Source organism: Camelus bactrianus, chromosome X (genome assembly GCF_048773025.1).
Source record: "Camelus bactrianus isolate YW-2024 breed Bactrian camel chromosome X, ASM4877302v1, whole genome shotgun sequence".
NCBI classification, from domain to species: Eukaryota; Metazoa; Chordata; class Mammalia; order Artiodactyla; family Camelidae; genus Camelus; species Camelus bactrianus.
In genome coordinates this window covers 68,269,616-68,292,475 of record NC_133575.1, presented here as the reverse complement: position 1 = coordinate 68,292,475, position 22,860 = coordinate 68,269,616, and the positions used below count along the sequence as shown (strand labels likewise).

Here is a 22,860-nt window from a genome sequence, read left to right as displayed (position 1 = left end):
TATTATGAACTATGTGGCAGTTAGGAAAAATCCCAGGTACCCGAGTACCTCATAATCTAAAAAAATACACACACTACAGATAAGAGAAAGACAAAACATTTATGAAGAAAACTCATAAATAAGTTAAAACTACTAATTATAATACTATAAAATTATTTAAGAAAAGAATGAAAACAAAATTGAATTATTCCAAAACAAACCTGAGACAGATTCTGATTTGGTCTTTGTTTCAGAACTGAGTTCTGCTGGCAAAGGCACTGAGTGTTCTGGGTTGTGAGTTGTTTTTGCAGGTATTTCTATTTCAGCAGAGCTTCCAAGCTGTTTACCAAAAAGATTTTTCCTTCATAAGTAAATCATTTTACTAAAAGAATAAAATATCCTAAAAAAATTATAGCATGCCAAGGTATTATGTTTCTTCGTTTTCTTTCATTCCATCCTTGACTCCTGTCTGGGACCCCTATTACAAGTCAACAACCTGGGGGAGGGTGTAGCTCAGTGGTAGAGTGCATACTTAGCAGGCATGAATGAGGTCCAAGGTTCACTCCCCAGTACCTCTGCTAAAAATAAATAGATAAACCTGATTACCTATCCCCCCACCAAAAAAACCCAAAAGAAAGAAACAAAAACCAAGGCAACACCCACCCAAACAAAACTCAAAGTCTACCTTTTTGGTCCATTTAAACTCTACCTTAGTTTTTTCTTTAGATTCAGGAAGTGACTCTTTTTTGTTATTTTTTGTCCACAATGATTTAACTGCTTCATAAATTTGCTGGCTTGTAGCATATGCCTTTTTCCCAGTTACCTAAGTAAAACAAAGTGAGTCAAATAATATATATTTTTAACAGTTAAAATAACAAACATTAAAAAATTTACATCAGGTATTTTATGTGAACACCCAGGTCAGAATCAATAATAAAGATATAAATCTCAAGATCATGTAACACAAAGCCTCATTTTCTAAATCTTATATGAAAAATTACTTACATCATGAAAAAGGCTAAAAATTGTATACTTTGTATAACCCCAAGAGTGAATCCTAATGTAAACTGTGGGACTTTGGGTGGTAATGATGTCACTGTAGGTTCATCAGCTGTAACAAATGTACCCCTCTGGTGAGGATATTGATAACGAGGAGGCCATGCATGGTAGGGTGCAGGGGGGTGAACTGGAAATCTCTGTACTTTCTCCTTCATTTTGTTGTGAATCTAAAAGTACTCTAAAAATAATAAAGTCTTAAAAATGTATAGTTTGCATTCACACTGTAACATGTGAATTTAAGTCCATGTCTGTTTAACAGGAGTTTGGGAAATATAGTTTGAGATACTAAACAGTTGACTAAGAAAATGAGATTATAAGATGCTATAAAGTTAACACTTTTGCTTAAATTTTTATGGTGCTTTCTCTAGTCATAAAGAAAAAAAAACTAATGTATTTCTCCAGGGAATAATACTCTTTTTTGGTAGAAACATGAAATAAAAAAATGAACTACAAATACGGTAACTTACAGTGGAGGCTAGGATGCTGACTGAATTCCTGAAGCTGCTTTTCCTTTCATTCATCTCTCTTTCCCTTTGAAAATCTCCTTCTGATTTCTTCTATTCTCTTCCCATCCTTTTGTTTCTTATGGTTGAAGTAATTTCAATAGCTATTGATTTCTCAAATATTAAAGAGGTTTTGGGGAGCTTTCCAGGATTACACTTTCTATAAACATAAATTTTTAAAAACTATGTTTTTCTTCCTTAAACAAAAATATTTTTTACTGTTTTTTCTAAGTATATATTTATACTTAAGAAAAATCAGTCAATCCACTAGTATGAAAGTCCTCTTCTTACCTCCAATGTAACCTTTGTTAACAGTCATGTGGATATCCTTCTTGAATTTTTACTCTTATATATACATTATATGTGCACATCCATAGCATTTTAAAACAAACAGAATATTGATACTTATAGATCTACCAAAAAGATGAGGTAGATCTATATGCACTGCCATGGAGAGAAATCCATGATGAACTACTGAATTGCAAAAAAGGTAACAGAGAATAGATTATAAACTATAATCTCAATTATATTTTAAATTAACATTTAAAATAAATTGCATACACACTGTATTTCCTTTTTAAACACAAATGGGATCACACGATACATATTATTTTGAGATGTGATTTTTTAAAAAAGCTTAACAATATGTCACACAGATGTTTCCATATCAGTTTATACACCAGCAGATCTGCTTCTTTTTTAATAGCTGCATAGTTAGTATTCTATAATGGATACACCACAGTTCGTTTAGCAAATCCCCTATTGATGGGCATATGGGCGTTATGACTTGTTTAACAAATCACTTGTTGATGAGCATATGTGATACTTCCTTTTTTTGGCAATTATAAGCATGCTACAATTAGCAGTCTGACACATACAACTGGGACCATAAACCCTTGTGGTATTTCCTCGGGAAAGATTCCTAGACGTGAAATCTCTAGATTAAATATAATATGCATTTTAATTTTTGATAATATAGCCACATTGCCTCCAGAAAGTCAGCAATATATTGTAGCAATTTACACTCCCACCAAGAGTATATATCTGTTTTCCAACCCCACTTACCAGCAGCAGTGTTATGAATCTTTTAAATCCTTGTCAAACTGAAAGGCTAAAAACCATTATATACATGATCTTTTAAACTGCATTTATTTGATTGCTGATGAAGTTAAGCATCTTTCATATATTAGGTCCATTTGTGTTTCTTATTCTATGGATTGCTAGCTCATATACTTTTGTCATTTTCTTAGAGTGCATTCATTCTTTTCCTATCGATTTACAGAAGCTTTTAATACACAAAGGATATTATTTAGTCCTTTGTTATATATGTTGCAAATAGTTTCTCCAGTTTTTCATTTATTCATTAACTTTGCATATGGTATATTGTGATCAACAGAAATGTACTACTTTGATGTAGTAAAATATATCAATTTTTTTCTTTGATGGCTTTTGGATTGTTTTCCTTAAGGCCTTTCCTATCTCAAGACTGCACAATTATTTCTCTTTTTTCTTCTAATATTTTGTAGTAGTATATTTTATCATTAGATCTTTATTCCACCTGAGATTTATTTTTGCATGATATTTGGTAAAGGTCTAAGTATTTTTCCAAAAAGTGAATTATTCCAACACATTTCTTGAATGCTCCATCCTTTCTTTACACATTGATCTGAAATGCTACTTGTACCACACCCTCCCCCACACTCCACAACGTACACAAAGACATACTCAATATATTTGTTTTTGGATATTCTGTTTTGTTCTCTTGGCTATTTTGGTACATTGTTTATGCTACAGCTTAGTATCATTCCTGATACATGATACACGGACAACAAATACTGGCTGAATGAATGTCATGTTTCCTTCAAATCCAGGAATTTTGTAAGAACTAGATTAAATACATAAATTTGAGAACATCTGCCATACTCCAATATTGAGTCCTTTCATCTAGAAAACAAGACATATCACTAAATGTATTCAAGTTTGAAAAAAATGCCCTTTGGTAAAATTTAATCTTTAATTTTTTAAAATAGGTTTTAAAAGATTATTTGATAAGCTTATTCCTAGATATTTTATAGTTTTCAAAGAGATTTCTTGTTACTCTTTACATAAATTAATAATGAAAATTGTGAGGAGAAATATAAAAAGCAAAAAGTAATTCCATCTTGAGGTGTATTTCCAAATAGTGAATAACTGGAGTGTGACTTTTATTTTTCAAAGGACTTTCTGGACTATCATTTTGTAACCTTTTTTTACATCGTAGACCCCTTGGAGAATCTCTTAAAATGTATGAGCTGTTTCCTTCAGAAAAATACACATACAGCAGAAGAGTACTTACCTGACATTTTTTTGGGACTTGTCTGATTAACTAAAGCTGTTTTAAAATTTACAATAAATGATATTCACAGGATGCTGAATATTCATCACTAGTAGGTACTCAACAATATCCAAGTATTGTCTCTCACAAGTGATTTGTACACTTATCAAGAATAAGTTGTATTTGTTTCCAAGTCTCTAATCAGTTTTATTATAATTAAATAATTTAAATGTAACATAACAGGATAAAATAAAAGTTACACAGAGAATTTCTGTGTTTAGGAAAATAAGTTTTGTAAAGAGTCAAAAGTGAATAATTAAAAAAAAAAACTGCTACCAAATTAGAGGTACACAAGACAACTGTAAAAGGCTAGGCGAAATAATACAAATCTAAGAGGAGTTTGTACTCACATTATTTAAAAAATGTTTTTCAGTGTTCATCCGATTTTAAAGAATTTTGAATTTTACATAGCCCAACAATGGAGGAGTATTCCTCCCTATAAATTCTAACTTGGTGTCTCTGAACTTAATCCTCAAACAAGCATTTATATTCTTGAATTATATTTAAACAAATTCATCCTATTTATTTGTGATGATCATGTAATTAAGAATGGCATTTATCATGCTGAGATGCTAATGTAATTTTGCCAACATAAAAGTTGATACCAACTATATTTCAATGAAAATTAAATGTTGCAGGTGCTGTATGACATTTAAATATTGTTACACTGAGAGTTTAAACAAATACTGAAATGAAGCTATCACTTAAAAAGAACTTACCTTTGCAATTATTACTGACTGAACTGGGTAGCAAACAGTTGCTCCTAAAGTGGCCAGTCCCAGTGGATAAGCAATCTTCTTAAACCTAGAACCTATGACATGCAAATAAAATTAAACTCCAAACAGATGCTACCAGAGACTCGAAGCTTTTATAACTTTAATATATTTTTTGTTCCCCTTTAAGCCATCACCCTCTGTTAAATTATTCTTTAGGTAATAATACCAGTCAAGATAATAGGTAAAATGTCCTTAAGGATTATGATTCATTTAATATCTCTTAGTTGTCATGTCCAATTTAAGAAAAGTATTCTCAGTCTAACGTTGATAATTACCTACACAAAGGGGGCTGATGATTTTCTTCTTTTTTAAAACTAGGTACTTTTTCATGTACTAAGAAACCCAGAGTTGTAATCCTATTTTTTCAAGTATCTAATAAAGCATGGTAATATACAGAAGTAATCAACTACCATGTTTATGACAGCATGTTAAACTGAAATGGACTCTCTCCATATATCCTTTTCTGATTAAGTCCTTAGAAAGGTGAAAGATTCAACTAACTAATCAGCTAAGGATTTTAAAAGGTACATAACTCCTTCATGTCACTGATTTAGAATACTGAAGTGATAATTTAATAATTGCAAGCAATTTGCGGTAATTCATTCATTTCCAAAAGTGCCTTAACTAAGCAGTCATTTTCAAACTTTTTCAGGAAATTAAACTTTTCTGGTACATTTCTATTAATTTTAATATGTGTATAGAGTCAAGAAACCACCACTACGATCAGAATATGGAACATTTCTATCACTACTAAAAAAAAATCTCCTGCTATCCCTTTGTAGTCACACATTTTCTCCACTCCTAACCCCTGAGAACCACTGATCTGTTATCACTGTAGTTTTATCTTTTTGAGAAAGTCATATAAATGGAATCATACAATATGTAACTTTTTAAGACTGGTTTCTTTAACTCGGATTCATCAAGATTGTTGCACGTGTCAATGGTTAATTCTTTTTGTTCCTACGCAGTATTCCTTTGTATGAATGTGACATAGTTGTTTATTGATGCAAGACATTTAGGTTATTTCTAGCTTTTGGTGATTACGGATGGAGTTACTATAAACATTTGTGTACAGGTTTTTCACTTCTCCAGTAAAAATATCCAGGAGTGAGATTACCATATCGCATGGTGATTACATGTTCAACTTTACAGGAAACTGTCAAACTATTTTCCAGAATGGCTATACCATTTTGTATTACCACCAGCAGTATATGAGAGTGTCAGCTGCTCTACTTTCTTGACTATACTTGGTATGGTTAATCTTTTAAATTTTAGACATTCCAATAGGTATGCAGTGGTATCCTCAGTGTAGTTTTCATTTGCATTTCCCTAATAACTAATGATACTGAACTTCTTTTGGAATAGCTATATATTTGAAAACACAAAAAGTCTCTAAAAGTAAACACATTTTACTATAGAATCTAAACATGTTTATGGTAGCCCATCATAATACTACTTAACAAAGGATGTGAGGTTTTCTTTTAACAGTAAAATTCAGAAATTAATATAATGGCAAGGAGAGAATATACACTTTTTAACTTTACCTTTTCTCACTGAAATGAAGCCTGCCAATCCTGAAACTGTAATCACTCCAATTTTTGGAAGAAAATCTCGAGGTGGATTCTTCAAATAGACATATGCATCTTAAGAAATCAGAAAATTAATATAAATAACTTACTATAATTGGGCAACCTATATAGGTATAATGTGGAAAAATTACAGAGATTTGCTAAGATAACAGCAGATGGTTTAAACACTCTTCAAAAAAACTACACAAAATAATGATTTGAGCAGCAATTTTAAAAGCTAGTTGTAATAGTTACTTGCTACAAAATAAAATCTTCCTTCCACAGCTGATTTAATGGTATTTGTTTCTTGATACAGGTGATTATTACACTTTAATGAAATATGATGCTACAGTGCACACCTTAAGATGCCTTACTATAAAGTAAATCATGATTGTGTACTATATCCCTATAATGGAAATGCTTCTGGCCTTATCTGTTCAAACACTGGTAGGATCCAATAAGAATTCAAAGATACTTTATTAGGGAGCTTTGAATAATAGCTTAGGGAAACATGCAGCTACTACACTCTGCTTGCCACGACTCCCCAATAACCTCAGAGCAGCCGTTGCTCTTAGTTAAAACCAATGATCAGGATGAGAAGTTGAGCCTAGAGAAAAAAAAGAGATAGAGAGTGGGCAAGGTCTAGATTTCTTGGTTCTTTGTATATTCAAATTGTTTCTGGTTCCATGCCATCCCAAAACACTCTCTTCTATCATAGTTAATTATTTAATGTCAATCACTTCCTCAAAGTTGATGAGGAATATAATTTGTACAGACATTAAATAATGATAATACATAGACAGGTGATCAACATCATGGAGACACTTAAAATTTTAGCTGATCTTTCTGTTCCCCCATACATATTTATTTCGACAACTAGCTTAAGCTAAGAATGTCAGGAAGCTATATCTGCTTGCTGCTAAAAACCATAATCAAACTAAAGAGTGAAATACAGTTGTTTTTCCAACATTAGCTCAAATATCTAGGGTGACTAATTGGTATAGTGTTTCCTAGCAATTGATAGCAAAATACTATGTATTTTAACAGCAAATAGCACTTATTTAAACTAATTGATAACAGCGGAGACATGTTTCTAACTTATGCTTTATGAGCATCTAATATGGATTTTGTAGTTAAAACAGACCTCGGTTTGAGTCCAGGTGCTACCACTTACTAGCTATGTGATTTCGGTAACCTACCTAACCCTTCTAAACCCGTTTCCTCATCTGTAAAATGGGGATAATTATAATACCAACACCGAGAGATTAGCTACAAAATGAAATTAGATAAATTATGTAAAATGCTTATCATAGTGTCTCAGCATATAATGACTGCTAAATAAATAATGGATACTATTGCTTTGTTATTATTATCATAAACTGCTATAGAGAGTATCTTTTGAGTTGATAAAACATGATAATGGACAACATAGCAAGTTTATTTTTCTCACATTTAAACCCTGCAAGTTAAAAAGACAGCAGAACATTTCTAATTATAGATGTTTCACTCACCTACCTTTCCCAAATTGTACTGTATCCATTATCCCATTTTTCACAAAGACATAAACACCCTAAGTAAAAAAAGGGGAAAAAGAGAACATCTGTATTTTTGAAAATGTTGATAATTAGATCAAATAGCCCCCATCTCTGAGGTTATATGAAAATGTTAAATTAGCAAGGCACCCAAGTCTAAATCTAACTTTCCTATTATTCTCTAGGAGGACACATGTTGAACTTAGCTTCTCTTCATTTCATGCTTTTCATTCTATTTAACATAGATAATACTTGCTTACTATTTTCCTCATATAAATGGGTAGAGTAATGCCTATAAAATGATCAGAGCAGCTCACAGAAAAGTTATTGCAGAAATACAAAGATTCATCATCTTGTTTTATGGCAGCATAGAGAAATAAATGGAATTTAAATAAAGCATAAAGAGAGGTATATTTCAGCTTAGAAGCAACATCTGATTAAGAAAGATGTGGCAACAACAATATAATAATTTGTGGAGAAAACAACAACAAAAACCCTAAAGATAAGTGCTTCATCTTTGCCATTTTTCTAAGTGTGCATCAGAATAAGAAAACAAATCTAAATAAGACATTTATCTCAGGATAGAAATCATTCTACACAGACTAGTGTCCATCTTATTTTCAAATAGGAACATAAGTTCTCTACAAATCAAGATTAGATGAATCCATTGGAGGGATTAAAGCTTTAAATCAAATTATTCCTTTTACCTGTTTCTAATTTGTTTTAATGCAAGAAATATTGCTATGTACATTTATTGAGTGGTTGGTACTATCTCAGTTACATTAGGAGAAAAATGAAGGCACAGAATGATTTACCCATAGTAATCGCCCATGGTCATGCTGTACTCTATTGATGAAACTAGAAAGCACAATCCAAATATATGGTTTCCCCTGAACTAGCTGCTATGAAACTACAGGATATAAACAACAACAAGATATTTTCAAAGCAAATAAAATAGAAATGATTATATTAGACTGCAAAGAAATAAGTTATTGCTCTTGATATTCCTGATATTAGTAACTGTCTCAGACATTTTCATGGTGATCAGATGCAGAGGTTTATTCTGTTCATCATGGATTAAAGCTGTACAAACCAACAGAGACCCTAACTGCCACTGAGCTTCTTCTCTTTAGGGACTGCCTCTTGAGAAAATTTCACCTTCTTATAATACTTACGGACCAGTTTGATTGGGAAATCATGCAACTGTTGAGGAAGAAAACTAGTCACTTCCTTTGGGAAATTTTCCTTAGCTGTGTTTAGGAACTCACTTTTACCACTGGAGGTCACTGCTACCTAAATTTCAAAACACTAAGGCATAGGAATAGGAATTGAATTTGCCCTACATGATTCTAAGTTTAATGCAGAATGTAATTAGAGCCAGAGGTAATTTTTAAAGAATAGATTACATTCTTAAGGGAAAATTAGAGAGGAAATTTTTACACTAAGATGAAATACATTCAAAAGTGCCCTTATTCAACCTATTCGTTTCAGCATATTAACAGAATAAAAGGTTCTTTTAGTCTTAAATTGGGTGACAATAACAATAGCAATTGGAAGATCTCTCAGGAACATTTCACCTCACTGAAAACAACTTTGAGAACACTATGGAAAATTAGGTCTCAAGAGACCTCAGTCTGAATCATCCAGCTGTTGGCATATAGCCTCAGGGGTATGATTCAGACCCTAATTAGTTAAGCTATTTCTCTCTGAGACCAAACTATTAAGAATGTGTAGTACAACTAGTCAAACTATTAAAGAGTACATTAAGAGTCTGTTAGTTGTTTGACAGGCACAAATTTTTAAAAATAACACAACATATTCATCAAATGTTTGAAATATCATCTGACATGACCAGAGTTCACAGATTTAATATTTTGTAAGATTATTAGAATTTTCTTTTTAAAAAGAATGGATTAGAAACAAAAAGCACAAGTGTTCACAACTGGATAGGTTAGACCTGAAGGAAAGCTGTGTGATTATTAGGTCAGAATGATGAAAACAATGGTACCAACATTATCATTATGACACTGACACTGGAGATGCTGATGCTAACACACCCACGTTGATATAATGATAATAAAACATCAGTATTGTATTAGCTTACTCCACCACTGTGCTGGTGGATAATGCTGATTGAAGCCAAAGTATTCAGGTGAATTCTGTTTTGCCTAATAGCTGACTATAGTCCGAATGGCCTTATGAACTAAACTCAACAAGTGAACATTTCACTCAGCCAAATAAGGAACAATGTAGAAGTAATCTCAGAACTTCATGCAAATGGTAAAGCAATGTTCTGTACATGCTGGGTGACATAAACATTTGCTTAAGTATTTCAAACTATGCAGTAGTGGTACAGTGGATTAAATATGGCCACAAATTCTTTGCTGCTATTTGTATTGAGAGGTAGCACCTAATTCCCGTCCTTTAAAAACTGGTTGGCCTTAGTGACTTGATTTAACAAATGTGCTATGAGAGTGACTTTCTTTTTAGAGGGACATCTATAGATGGGTAAGAAGCTTAGCAAATTCTGACTAGGGCCTCTTGCAATGTCTTCTCTAGGAGCCCTGAACTGTCCATGTAAGTTATCTGTCTACCTGAGAGGCCATATGTAGATGCTTCCATCAACATAACCAACTGAGCCCAGTTTTCTAGCCACCTGTGACAAGGTGCCAGTGATGAGAATAAAGATGTCTTGGACCCTCTAGATCAGCCCATTCATATGATGAATACCATTGAGTGGCCTCTGTCAACACCACATGCAACAGAGGAATCACCTGTCCAAAGTCTGATTAAATTCCCAACTCACAAAATCATGAGATATAACTGAATAGTTGCTGTTTTAAATCACTAAGTTTTGGGGTAGTTTGTTACACATCAATGGATAACTGGAACAACTGTTATGTAATACAAATGAGAAACCTCCAATAATAAACCACTATTAGAATTCACTTACCTTGCACCAGCCAATATAACGACCAGTAGTAGTGCGAATGGACGCAAAGCCCATTTGTAAGTGACCAGGCTGCTCTTCAACATATTTAGACTGGAGAGGTGGTGGAGTATATATGGGGAGCTAGAGGCAGAAAAAAATCATGTCAAAATATTAAATAGCTGGGCTTCCTTTCCTGGCAGAATGGCAGAATAAGAATCCTCATCAACTTTCCCACTAAAAACAACTGAAAATGCTGATAAAATATTTTTAAACCATCTTAAATGCAGGAATGATCTGGTAAGCTGCTTATAAAGACTACCCAGAAGCCAGAAATTAAGTGAAGACAAAAAACCCACAGAGATGAACAATACTACCAGTTTTGACCTTGATGTTGTTTGCTGTAAAACAGATGGTTCATGGAGTATGGGATCAGGAAACTAAACCCAGAATGGGCTTCAGGTGGGCAATCTTATGGGAGATTCTATAAAGTTGGCATTCTTAGTGGTGCATCCTCAACTTAAGGTTGAACTAGAAATAAACAGTTCACTCCAAGAGACTGTAAGGAAAACTGATAGTCTCAAAGATTGGGCACTGAGTAGAGAGGAAGGAAATATTTCCTAAGAATTGGCAAACACAAGTGAGAACTCATATAATCTGCAGCATACAACTATCTCGATAATCTGAGAAACCTCAGATCAAGTGTACATTTAAAGTGCTCCCAGGCTGGGATCTCCCACAGATGCTTTGGCAGAAGCAAATGAACAGCTTCTCTCTGGAGGAAGCTACACAGACTTCAAAGAATTACAACAGATAAAGTTCCAAGAAATATGAGGACACGATTTCAAAAAATTAAGTAACACAAAGAAGGAAAATTAGAAAACACAAGGCAACATCTGGATAAGAGCTAGCAGAAACAACAAAGAGCAGAATCAGATCCACAAAAAGTATATATATTAGAACATATCATGTCAAATACATATATTTTATTCTTAAAGAAATAAAGTGGAAATTTGAATCAAGAGCAAGAGACTACAAAAATTATCAAAGCTAATAAAAATAAAGAAAAAGAGAACTTCTAGAACTGGAAAATGAAAACTTAAATAAAGAACTCAACTGGTAAGTTTTGATAGACTGCATATAGTTGCTGAGAGATTTTGTGAACTAGTAGACCTGAAGAAATTTTTATGCAAAGAAATGAAAAGAATATGAAAGAGATTAAGATAGAGTGAGAAATACTAACAGATATCTAATCAGTCCCAGAGGAGAGGAGAAAGATGCGGCAGAGGTAATATTTGAAGAGAATAGCCAAGATTTTTTCAAGAACTGATGAACATTTGGCAGATTCAGAAATACAGGACAAATATACAGTAATCCACAATTAGACAAGTCATAGTAAAACTCCATAACACCAAAGACAAAGAGGGGATCTTAAAAAAAAAAAGCCAGAAAGAAAAGATTACCTTCAAAGGAATAAAAATTAGATAAGCTTTGACTTCCCAAAAGCAACCCTGAAGGCACAATATAATATCCTCAATGTGCTAAAAGAAAGTAACTCAACTGAGGATTGTATTCTCAATAGAATACCTTTGTTTCAAAAATGAAGGGAGAAGTAAGGACACACTCAGACAAAACCCACGATAGTTTGCAACCAAATGACTCTCACTGGGAAACTTTAAATCACTTAAGACAGAAGAAAAATATTCCCATTGAGAAGGTTTGTGATGCAAGAAGGAATGAATAGCAAAGAAAGTGGTAAATATGTGGGTAAATCTAAAATAATGAATATATAGAATAAAATGTTTTATGCATGTGTTTTTAAAACAGAACTAAATCTCTGAACATAAGTATGGTATAAGTTAGGAGAGGATGACAGAAATTAAAATGTTCTAAATTCTTAATATTGTTTGGATGGAGGGTAAATATACTGATGAGATTTGAAATGAACACAGGTTAAAATTTCTAGGGTAACCAATGAAAGAAATTAAAAAGAAGGCATAATTAACAAACTTTGCTATGGAAAAAAAGAAAAAGAAAGCAAAAAAAAAAAAAAAAAAGAGAAGAAGTAAGAAAAACAAAAGCCACAAAAGCTTGGTAGAAATAATTCCAAAGATACTAAAAATTATCATAATTGCAAATGGATAAAATGATCTAGTTAAAAGGCAAAGATTATCAGAATGCATTTACAAAATACAGTCACATGGTGTTTATGAGACACTCCTAAAACAACTATTTAGAAGGTTGGAAAAAAAGGAATAAAAAAATTCATTTTGGGCAAACAGCCACCCAAATAAAGCTACTATAAGCTACATTAATATTTGACAAAATAGACTTTAAGACAAAAATCATTACTAGAGATAAAGTACCTTTATTAAGACAAAAATTTAAATAACAAGAGATATTACAGTCTTAAACTTGTATGCATCTATTAACATATTCTCAAAATATATGAAACAAGGAAAAATAGACAAATTCACTATTTTGAATGACAATTTCATGCTAAAATTCATACAAAGGTAAAAGAGACCCAGAATAGAAAAAAAATCTTGAAAAAGAACAGAGCTTGAGGACACATACTTCCCAATTTCAAAAGAAATTTGTCTGGTTAGAAGACAATAGTGTAGCACTGCTATAAGGATAGACATATAGATAAATGGAATAAAATTGTGGGTCTAGAAATGAACCCATGCATTTATGGTCAATTGATTTTCAACAAGGGAATGAAGAAAATTCAGTGAAGAAAGAATAGTCTTTTCTACAAATGGTACCTGGACAACTGGATATTCACATGCAAAAGAAAGAGGTTGGACCCCTACTTCATGCCATATATAGAAAAAATTAAACCAAAATGGACCGCAGAACTAAATATAAGAGCTAAAACTATAAAACTCTTAGAATAAAACATAGAGATAAATCTTCATGACCTTGGGTTAGACAATGACTTCTTATATATAACATCAGAAGCATTAGCAACAAAAGAAAAAAAATAAACAAACTGGACTTTATCAAAATTAAAAACTTGTGCTGCAAATGATACCATTGATATAGTAAAAGGACAACTCATGGACAATACTTGCAGATCATGTATCTCATAAAGGGCTTGTATCCAGAATACATAAAGAACACTTACAATTCAACAATAAAAGACTAATTATCCAACTGAAAAATGGGCAAAGGATTTGAATAGACATTTCTCTAAAGATGTACAAATTACCAGTATGGACATGAAAAATATGCTTGACATCATTACTTCTTAGGGAATGCAAATAAAAATCCCAGTGAAGTATCATTTCACACCCACTAGGATGGCTATAATAAAAAAAAGACAGACAACAAGAAGTGTTGGTAAGGATGTGGAGAAACTGGAACCTTCATACACTGCTGGTGAGAATGTAAAATGGTACAGTTGCTATGGAAAACAGCCTGGCAGTTTCTCAGAAGGTTAAAGGCAGAGTTACCATATGGACAAGAAATTCTACTCCTAGGTCTACACCCAAGAAAAATGAAAACATATGTCAATACAAAAACTTGTACACCCAAGTTCATAGCAGTGTTAGCCATAATAGCCAAAAAGTGGAAAAAACCCAAATGTCCATCAACTGATATATGGATAAACAACATTTACTGCATTCATAGAATGTACTATTATTCAGCAATAAAAAAATGACACTGATACATTCTGTAGCATGGATGAGACTTGAAAACATATCAGTAATTGAAAGATGCCACTCACAAAAGGCCACATATTGTATGATTTTATTCATATGAAATGTCTAGCACAGGCATATCCATAGAGAAAGAAAGTAGATCAGTGGTTATCAGGGGCTTGGGAGAGAGTGGAATTGAAGTGATGATAATGGATATTGGCTTTCTTTTTGTAGTGATGAAATTTTTCTAAAATTAGCAGTAATGATCACACAACTCTGTAAATATACTAAAAACCATTAATTGTTAAAAAACTAAAACATTAATAAATGCTCATAACTTTTGGTTAGGCAAAAATTTATTAGACATGACACCCAAATTATAATCTATAAATTTAAAAACTGATAAACTGGATTTTATCAAAATTAAAATCTTCTTTTTCTCAAAAGACACTGTTAAAAGGAGGAAGTGTGTGTAGAATAATGACCCCCACCCAAAGACATTCATGTCATAATACCTGGATCCCATGAATATGTTATATTACATGGTAAAGGAGAGTTAAGGCTGTATATGTAATTAACATTAATCAGGTGACCTTAAGATAGGAAGATTTTCCTGGATTATCTGAGCAGGTTCAAAGTAATTAATCATATGATATTAAAAATGAAAGGGGGCAGTGGAAGGATAGAGCCAAGGGGGGATGTGATTATAGAAGAATGGTCAGAGTGATGAGATGTGAAAATGACTTACACTACTTTTCCTAGCTTTGAGAGGAAGTGGGCCATAAGCTAAGGAAATTGGGCCAGCCTCTACAAGCTGAAAACAGGAGGGAAACTGATTCTCTCAAGAGCCTCCAGAAAGAAATGCAGCCCTGCTAATGTCTTGATTTTAGCCCAGTGATACTTGTGTTAGAATTCTAACTTACAGGAACCATAAGATAATAAAATTGTTCTGTTAAAATCACAAAGTTCATAGTCATTTGTTACAGAAGCAATGAAAAAGTAATACAGACGGAAAAGATAAGCCACAGTTTGGGAGAAAATATTTGTAAAACACATACCTGATATAGGGCTGAACATCCAGAATATATAGGATTAGGATTAGGATGCTAAAGCTCAATAATAAGAAAAAAAACAACCTAATAAAAGTGGGCCAAATATTTTAACAGACTCCACCAAAGAAGATACATGAATGGCAAATAAACACATGAAAAGATGCTCAACATTTATCAATAGAAAAATACAAGTTAAATGTACAATGTTACATCTACATATAACCACTAGAATGACAAATATATAAAATGATGTTCAACTTCATTAATAACATGAAAATACAAATGAACACTACAACAAGATAGCATTTCAACTCCACCCATTTGGCACATTGAGAATATCAAGTGTTGACAAGAATGTGGAGCAACCTAAACATTTATATACTGCTTGTGGGAATGTAAACGGGTATACACACTTTGAAAAACAATTTAGCATATACTATAGTAAATTTGAAAATGTTACATATTGTATGACCTAGTGGTTTCAGTCCTAGATATATTTAGAGAAACTCTTGTAATTGTGCACCTAAAGATATGTACAATAATGTTCATAGCAATGTTTTGATCGCAAAAATCTGGAAACAACTCAAATGCCTATCAACAGTAGAAGGGATAATTAAATTGGTGTATATCCAACAGTGAAATATTACAAATTAGGGACAATATATAAATTACAGTTACATGGAAAAATCTGGGTGGATTTCAGGAATGTTGAACATAATAAAATAACTGTAGAACAAAAAAGGTAGTATGTAGAAATACATGCAGGTATGTTTCAAAACATCAATATACAGCTTGAAAACTTGCAAAACCAAAAAACAATGTTTAGCAATACAGACTTATAAGGTAAAGTTAAAAAGTAAAAAAAGGGAGCAATAATCAAAATTCATGGAAGTGGTTATCTCTGAATGGATAGGGAACAGGATGAGAACCAGGGTATTTTATTTTGTTTTTCCTTCAAAGTGGATGGTAGGTTGGTAGGTGTATGTCTGTTCATCATATTATAATTTTTATAACTTTCATAACCTGATTAAACAGCCTTTTGATTCTAATCTATATTTAATAAAAACAAATATAAAACATAGAAATAATTATGAAAAATTTAATGAGGTAAGGACTTATTTCCTTCAAAAACATGTTTTGCTTTTATGATCAGGGTGAAGCACCTTTTCTGTAAAGTTTGGTAAAGACATCATTGGGGACAATCAAGCTCACAAATCAATAGCAAGGGAACTAGATCATTAATCGCTTCGGATTTGATCTACCAGTAACAAACGTGAAACAGTGTAGGTCTGGTAAAACTTTACCAATAATGGGTCATAAAATTCTTATTTTACCATTAGATAGATGACCCTTTGCTATCTATACCAGGATTAAATAGTTAGTGTTTCTCTTTCTAGACTAATGCTTGAAATTTAAATTCACCACATTGGCAACTATGTATAATTAGGAAGGTCAGAGGTACATATTTCATATTGAGTGTGTATCACATATAAAAAGCAGGCACACAGCCCAGTAAGGAATTTTCCAGCTCCCAAAGAAAGTAAGAATGCATGTGGATGAATGGATTTTAGAGTAGATAAGACTGTTTACTTGTATGTTTGTCCATCATACTCTCAGTCTTTCTATTCTTTATGCTCCTCAAGCAAAATCTATTGATTCTTCCTTTATACCCTAATTATATCAACAGTTTAAAGAACTGGTTTGTTATTTGTGGTCTATGTAAACAAAATTTTATATATGCAGTTTTTTTTAGGAAGAGCATCCAAAGTTTTCATCAGATTCTCAAAGGGGTCAAAATGGTTAAGAATAAGTGCTTTAAAGTATTTTCCTTCTTAGGTATGGGCATTCAAGGTATGGTTTATGATAAAAGTATTTATTGAAATGGTAAAAGTGACAAACTCCTACCTAGACTAACTAATAAAAAAAGAGTAGAATCAAATAAAATTAGAAATGAAAGAGGAGATATTACAATGGACACCTCAGAAACAAAAAGAATCTGCCAAAAAACTAGATAACTTAGAAGAAGTTAATAAATTTCTAGAAACATACAACCCACCAAGACTAAATCAAGAAGAAATAGAAAGCCTGAATAGACCAATAACCAATAAGGAGTTTGAACCAGTAATCAAAAACCCCTCAACAAAGAAGAACCCAGGACCACATGACTTCATGGGTGAATTAAACATTCAAAGAAGAATTAATACCAGTCCTTCTTAAACTCTCCTAAAAAACAGAAGAGGGAACACTTCCAAATTCATTAGATGGCATCACTCTGATATCAAAGCCAGACAAAGGCACTGTAGGAAAAGAAAACTACAAGCCAATATCCCTAACGAACAGATGTAAAAATCCCCAATAGAATAATATCACGCTGAATTCAAAAGGACATTAAAACAAGTATACAACATGAACAAGTGGGTTGTATCCCTGGGATGCAAGGATGATTCAACATATGCATATCAATGTGATATACTGCATTAACAGAATAAAAGATAAAAACCACATCATCTCAGATGATGCTAAGTGACATAAGCCAGACAGAAAGAGAAATAAATACTGTATGATCTCACTTATAAATAGAATCTGAAACAGACTCAGAACCAGAGAGCAGAACAGTGATTATTGGGATGGGATGAGGTGGAGGGGAAATAGAGGAGGTGTTGGTTAAAGAGTACAAAGTTTCAGACAAACAAATGGCCAACAGGCACATGAAAAAATACTCAGTATCACTAATTATCAGAGAAATGCAAATCAAAACTACAATGAGGTATCACCTCACACCAGTCAGAATGTCTATCATTAAAAAGTCTACAAATAATAAATGCTGGAAAGGGTGTGGAGAAAAGGGAACCCTCCTATACTGTTGGTGGGAATGTAGTTTGGTGCAGCCATTATGGAAAACAGTATGGAGATTCCTTAAAAAACTAAAAATAGACTTATCCTATGATCCAGCAATCCCACTCCTGGGTATATACCTGGAGGGAACTCTAATTTGAAAAGATACATGAACCCCAATGTTCAGAGCAGCACTATTTACAATAGTCAAGACATGGAAGCAACCTAAATGTCCATTAACAGATGACTGGATAAAGTTGTTGTATATTTATACAATGGAATACTACTCAGCCACAAAAAAGAATAAAATAACACCATTTGCAGCAACATGGATGGACCTGGAGATCGTCATTCTAAGTGAAGTAAGCCAGAAAGAGAAAGAAAAAATACTGTATAATAGCACTCATATGTGGAATCTAAAAAAGAAAAAGAGGACAAAAATGAACTCATCTACAAAACAGAAACAGACTCGCACACATAGTAAACAATCTTACGGTTTTATGGTTACTGGGGGAAAGGGGATGGGAAGTGATAAATTTGGGAGTTTGAGATGTGCAAATGTTAACCACTATATATAAAAATAGATAAAAATGAATTTCTTCTATATAGCACAGGGAACTATATTCAATATCTTGTAATAACTTTTAATGAAAATGAAAAAAATTTAATTGCAAAAAAATAGTACAAAGTTTCAGTTATACAAGAAGTGCCATATATCTAATACATATCATGATGACTATAGTTAATAATACTGTATTGTATATTTAAAATTTGCTAAGAGGGTAGATCTTAAGTGTTCTCGCCATACACATCAGAAAATGGTAATGATGTGAGGTGAGAGATGTATTAATTAGCTTGATTGTAGTGATTATTTCACAATGTATAATCCCATATACATATGTCAAAACATCAAGTTGTACACTTTAAGTATATATTCTTATTTGTCATTTATACCTCTATAAAGCTGGGGAAAAGAGGGATTTCAATTCTATTCTGAGAAATTTGTTTTTACTGACAAAAGAATATTTTCATCACAGATTGAGGCCCTGGGCTTAAATGTCATTTATTGTATAAATACAACTTGTCTGTACTCGATTAGAAATTAAGATTAGATATTAGATTCAGTAAACTATAAAACCACATTTAAATTAAATTGAACCAAAGTAACTAGCACTCTCAAATCAATATTTCTTCTCTGTTATTTTTTTTTGCTGAAAACAAGCAAATGACAAGAAAATAAGTCAAATTCACATTACAGAAATATTTTTAAAAGAAATTATCTGGTAACATCTATGGCTGACTGTAAACACAGCCCAAGTGTCATTTTGCAGATCTGAATACTGCAAATTTTATGGTTTAAAAAAATGGTCACCCCACACATCTGCAGAGTTTTCTAATAAACAGAGATTTAATTACATTCACTAGATGGTAATTAATAAGGTAGGAGTATACTAATACTTTTAAAAAAGATGTTTAACAAGGAGAGTTGAACTCAAAAAGGATTTTCTGATTAGCCACAAGTTCACCAGAAGATTCAATTAACCAGAACATGTCCTTCATAAAGTATTTTGGCTTAGTAGAGACTTAACTGTAAACAGATTTAAACAAAGGTATAACTCACTTTATACAATAAAAGTACCTGGAAATATTTCATGCAAATCATATTTTGATTCTTTCAGCAACTTTAAGTTCCTCAAGGATTGAGTCCTGATTTTGTGAAGAGTCCCTAGCACTTAGCTAACAATCAATTTTGTTTAAATAATTAAATTAAATCCTATTTAAAATGTACTGGGGGAATATAACAAATACCAACAAATCCTGTGTATTCCATACTATAGTAAAGAGTGCAAATTTATTTTAAAATTCAGAAATATGTAAATAGCTATTAGGGACAAATGCTAGTTACCTATTGTCCAACCTAGATTTCGATGTTTCCAAAGATGGGAGTGTCAAGATAGGCTTGAAAACATTATCTCTCTAAGATTAAAAAGGAGAAAGAATCCTGAGAGTCAACAAGTATGTAGGAGAGTAAATCTATCCTAGACTGCTAATGAAAATTAATAAAACTTGGTACCCAGTGCTTAGTATATGCCTCACAGATATATGAGGAACTCAGGAAATATTCTTTGTTTAATGAATGAATAAATACCACATTTATGCATATCAGTTTGGCAATGTATTGATATTTTTCATGCCTTCTGACCTACAATTCCATTTCTAGAAATTTATTCTTAGAAAATCGTTATAGATGTATAGCTTTATGTACAAGGTATCTTGGCAAAGCACTGATTACAACAGCAAAATAACTGGAAATATGCTAAATTTCCAAAAATTTATGGAAATTGTACATTTGATAATACACTCATACAACAGAATATTTATGCCACCATTAAGAATTCTGTCCAATGTCATCCAACTAGTCAGTGGTGGTAGAGTCAGGATTCAGATTCAGGCCTGTCTGACTCAAGTATATATTTCTAAGTATATAGATAAGCCTTAAGGGTGACTTGAGGCTGGAAAAGATGAAAAGTACAATGGTGAATAGAATCAGTAATCACAAAATACTAGCAGGCTGGCATGATGGACTAGATCAACACGATAAAAGTTAAAAAGGCATAAATGTACCAGTAACTAAGTTCAAAAAGTCTACATGCATAAGTACAGACTGGGAAAAGACACAGCTTACCAGCAGCCCATGTAAAAAAGTTTAATGAATTTTTAGAGAAGGGCAAGTTCACTATGTTATGGTCTAAGGCTGATTATAAGCAAGGTTGATTGTGAAGATTCAAAAGAAAAATAAATACAAAAATGAATGTCATCTTAGGCTGCATTAATAGAAATATATTATCTAGAATAAGTAAAGTCAGAGCCTGACTCTATCCTACATAAGTCAAAATACTTAAACTTGAAGAAAACACTAAGCATCCTGAACATTAGAACATATAATTATGAGACAGGTTTGTGTTTGACATAAGGAAGGACTTTAAGTTGAATGAGAGCTGCCAGAAAGTGGAATGGGCTCCCTTAGGTTCCTTTATCTAGTTTTATTCATGTAGAAGAAAATGACCAGTTAGTGTGCCTATTGTAGAGAGGATTACAGTATCACAGAGAAGGCTGAACTAGAAAATATCTAAGGTCACTTTCAAACCAGATTTTCATGAATTTCTTAAACTAAAGCTTCCAAATATGAGGTGTACCTGTATACATTTTTCAAGAAAGAAAAATCAGACTACTTAGAAGTACTAAAACCCTGTACTACTCATTGAATATTCATTAAGAAAAAAATCACCAATTGCTTTTCATTAGAGTTAAGATTTTAGATGTTTGGGTTAAATATAATATAGTGTTTATTTTGAGACAACTTGTAACTATCTTTCAACTTATAAAATGTGCCTAACAATTACTTCAAAGCCATTTTTGATGAGTAGAGTTAACTGAAAAAAAAAAAAAGAAACCTCACAGCTTTTGCATCATATTTATGCTATACAAAATTCAAACTTTTGTAGGCAAGTTACCTGCTCTGGTTTCACTAGCTGCTTTTTGGATTCCTCTTCCTTGGCTGCATACACACTTATAGATGCACATATCAGACCTGCTGGCATGGTTGTCAGCTTTCCCATCTGAGAAAGATATATCAAAAAAGGTATTTTTAATTGAAAAGCTTCCCATCCTCCATTTCCTGATAAATTTGGGGAGGCATCTGAGGAACACTATAGGTTTCATTTACGTTTATTAAAAACTCAAGCACTCCAAATTATATTCTACATTTTTAGGACATAGATCCTAATACTAGATGGTAGAGTATTTTTTTAACCAATTTGTTCACTATTTCATGTGAAATATAGCAATATAATAATTGCCAGGAAGATGTGAATACAAAATTTGAGGAATCAAGTGGGATAGATTATAATATTTACTCAGTCCACAAATATTAATTGAGCAGCTACTATGTGCCAGACTAATCAGGGAACAAAATAAAGATTCTTGCTCTCATGGAGCTGACATTCTAGTGAAGACAGGTGATAAACACAATAAATAAATTAGATGGTATATTACAAATTGATAAATGCTATGGAGAAAGTAAAGGATAAGGGTGATCAGGAGTACTGGGTGATTCAGGTTGTATCTTGAAATAAAATTTATAATTACATTATTTATAAAAATAATTTCCTTCCATTACAATTCCTTTGCCCCTAACTTTCCCAATGCATTTGTTTTTTACCTGTTTCATGCTTAATCTAAAGCCAAAAGTGACCACTGTTTTGGATATAACTTTATTTGAATTAAGAATATAGAACAATTACTGGTTCTAAAAACAAAGTGTTCCAGTGTTTATCCAGGTGCCAAAATAATTCCTAAAGATTAGCCATTCAACAAGACCAAATGTAAAGCTTTCTAAGGAACAGCTATTTTAAGAGCTTGATTCTTTAGATGGGAAAGGAGGCTTGCTGAAATGGACAAAAGACATCCTGGAAAAGTTTTCTCTGGCTTACACACAAATGGAATTGCTCAAGAACTGGGAGAAACACTGACCAAAGGATTCTAAATGTTCTCTGATAATAGTGACAGTGTCTGTACTTCATTTCTGACATATTTTTCACTATTT

At 32.5% G+C, this 22,860-nt stretch overlaps 1 protein-coding gene across 4 annotated transcripts in view; it reads right to left on the bottom strand.

Annotated features, from left to right (window-relative positions):
- Positions 1-22,860, bottom strand: part of APOOL (apolipoprotein O like) — a 64,246-nt gene that overhangs the window by 7,282 nt on the left and 34,104 nt on the right. For 3 of the 4 annotated variants that reach the window (XM_010949742.3, XM_074360036.1, XM_074360035.1), the window contains exons 2-8: positions 21,770-21,874; positions 10,745-10,864; positions 7,775-7,829; positions 6,236-6,334; positions 4,635-4,726; positions 689-802; positions 201-318 (exon numbers count right to left, since the gene is read on the bottom strand). In XM_010949742.3, coding sequence (XP_010948044.1) covers positions 201-318; positions 689-802; positions 4,635-4,726; positions 6,236-6,334; positions 7,775-7,829; positions 10,745-10,864; positions 21,770-21,874 — 703 coding nt within the window. The remainder of the gene's footprint in view (positions 1-200; positions 319-688; positions 803-4,634; positions 4,727-6,235; positions 6,335-7,774; positions 7,830-10,744; positions 10,865-21,769; positions 21,875-22,860) is intronic. The other variant, XM_045512664.1, reaches the window with a different exon arrangement.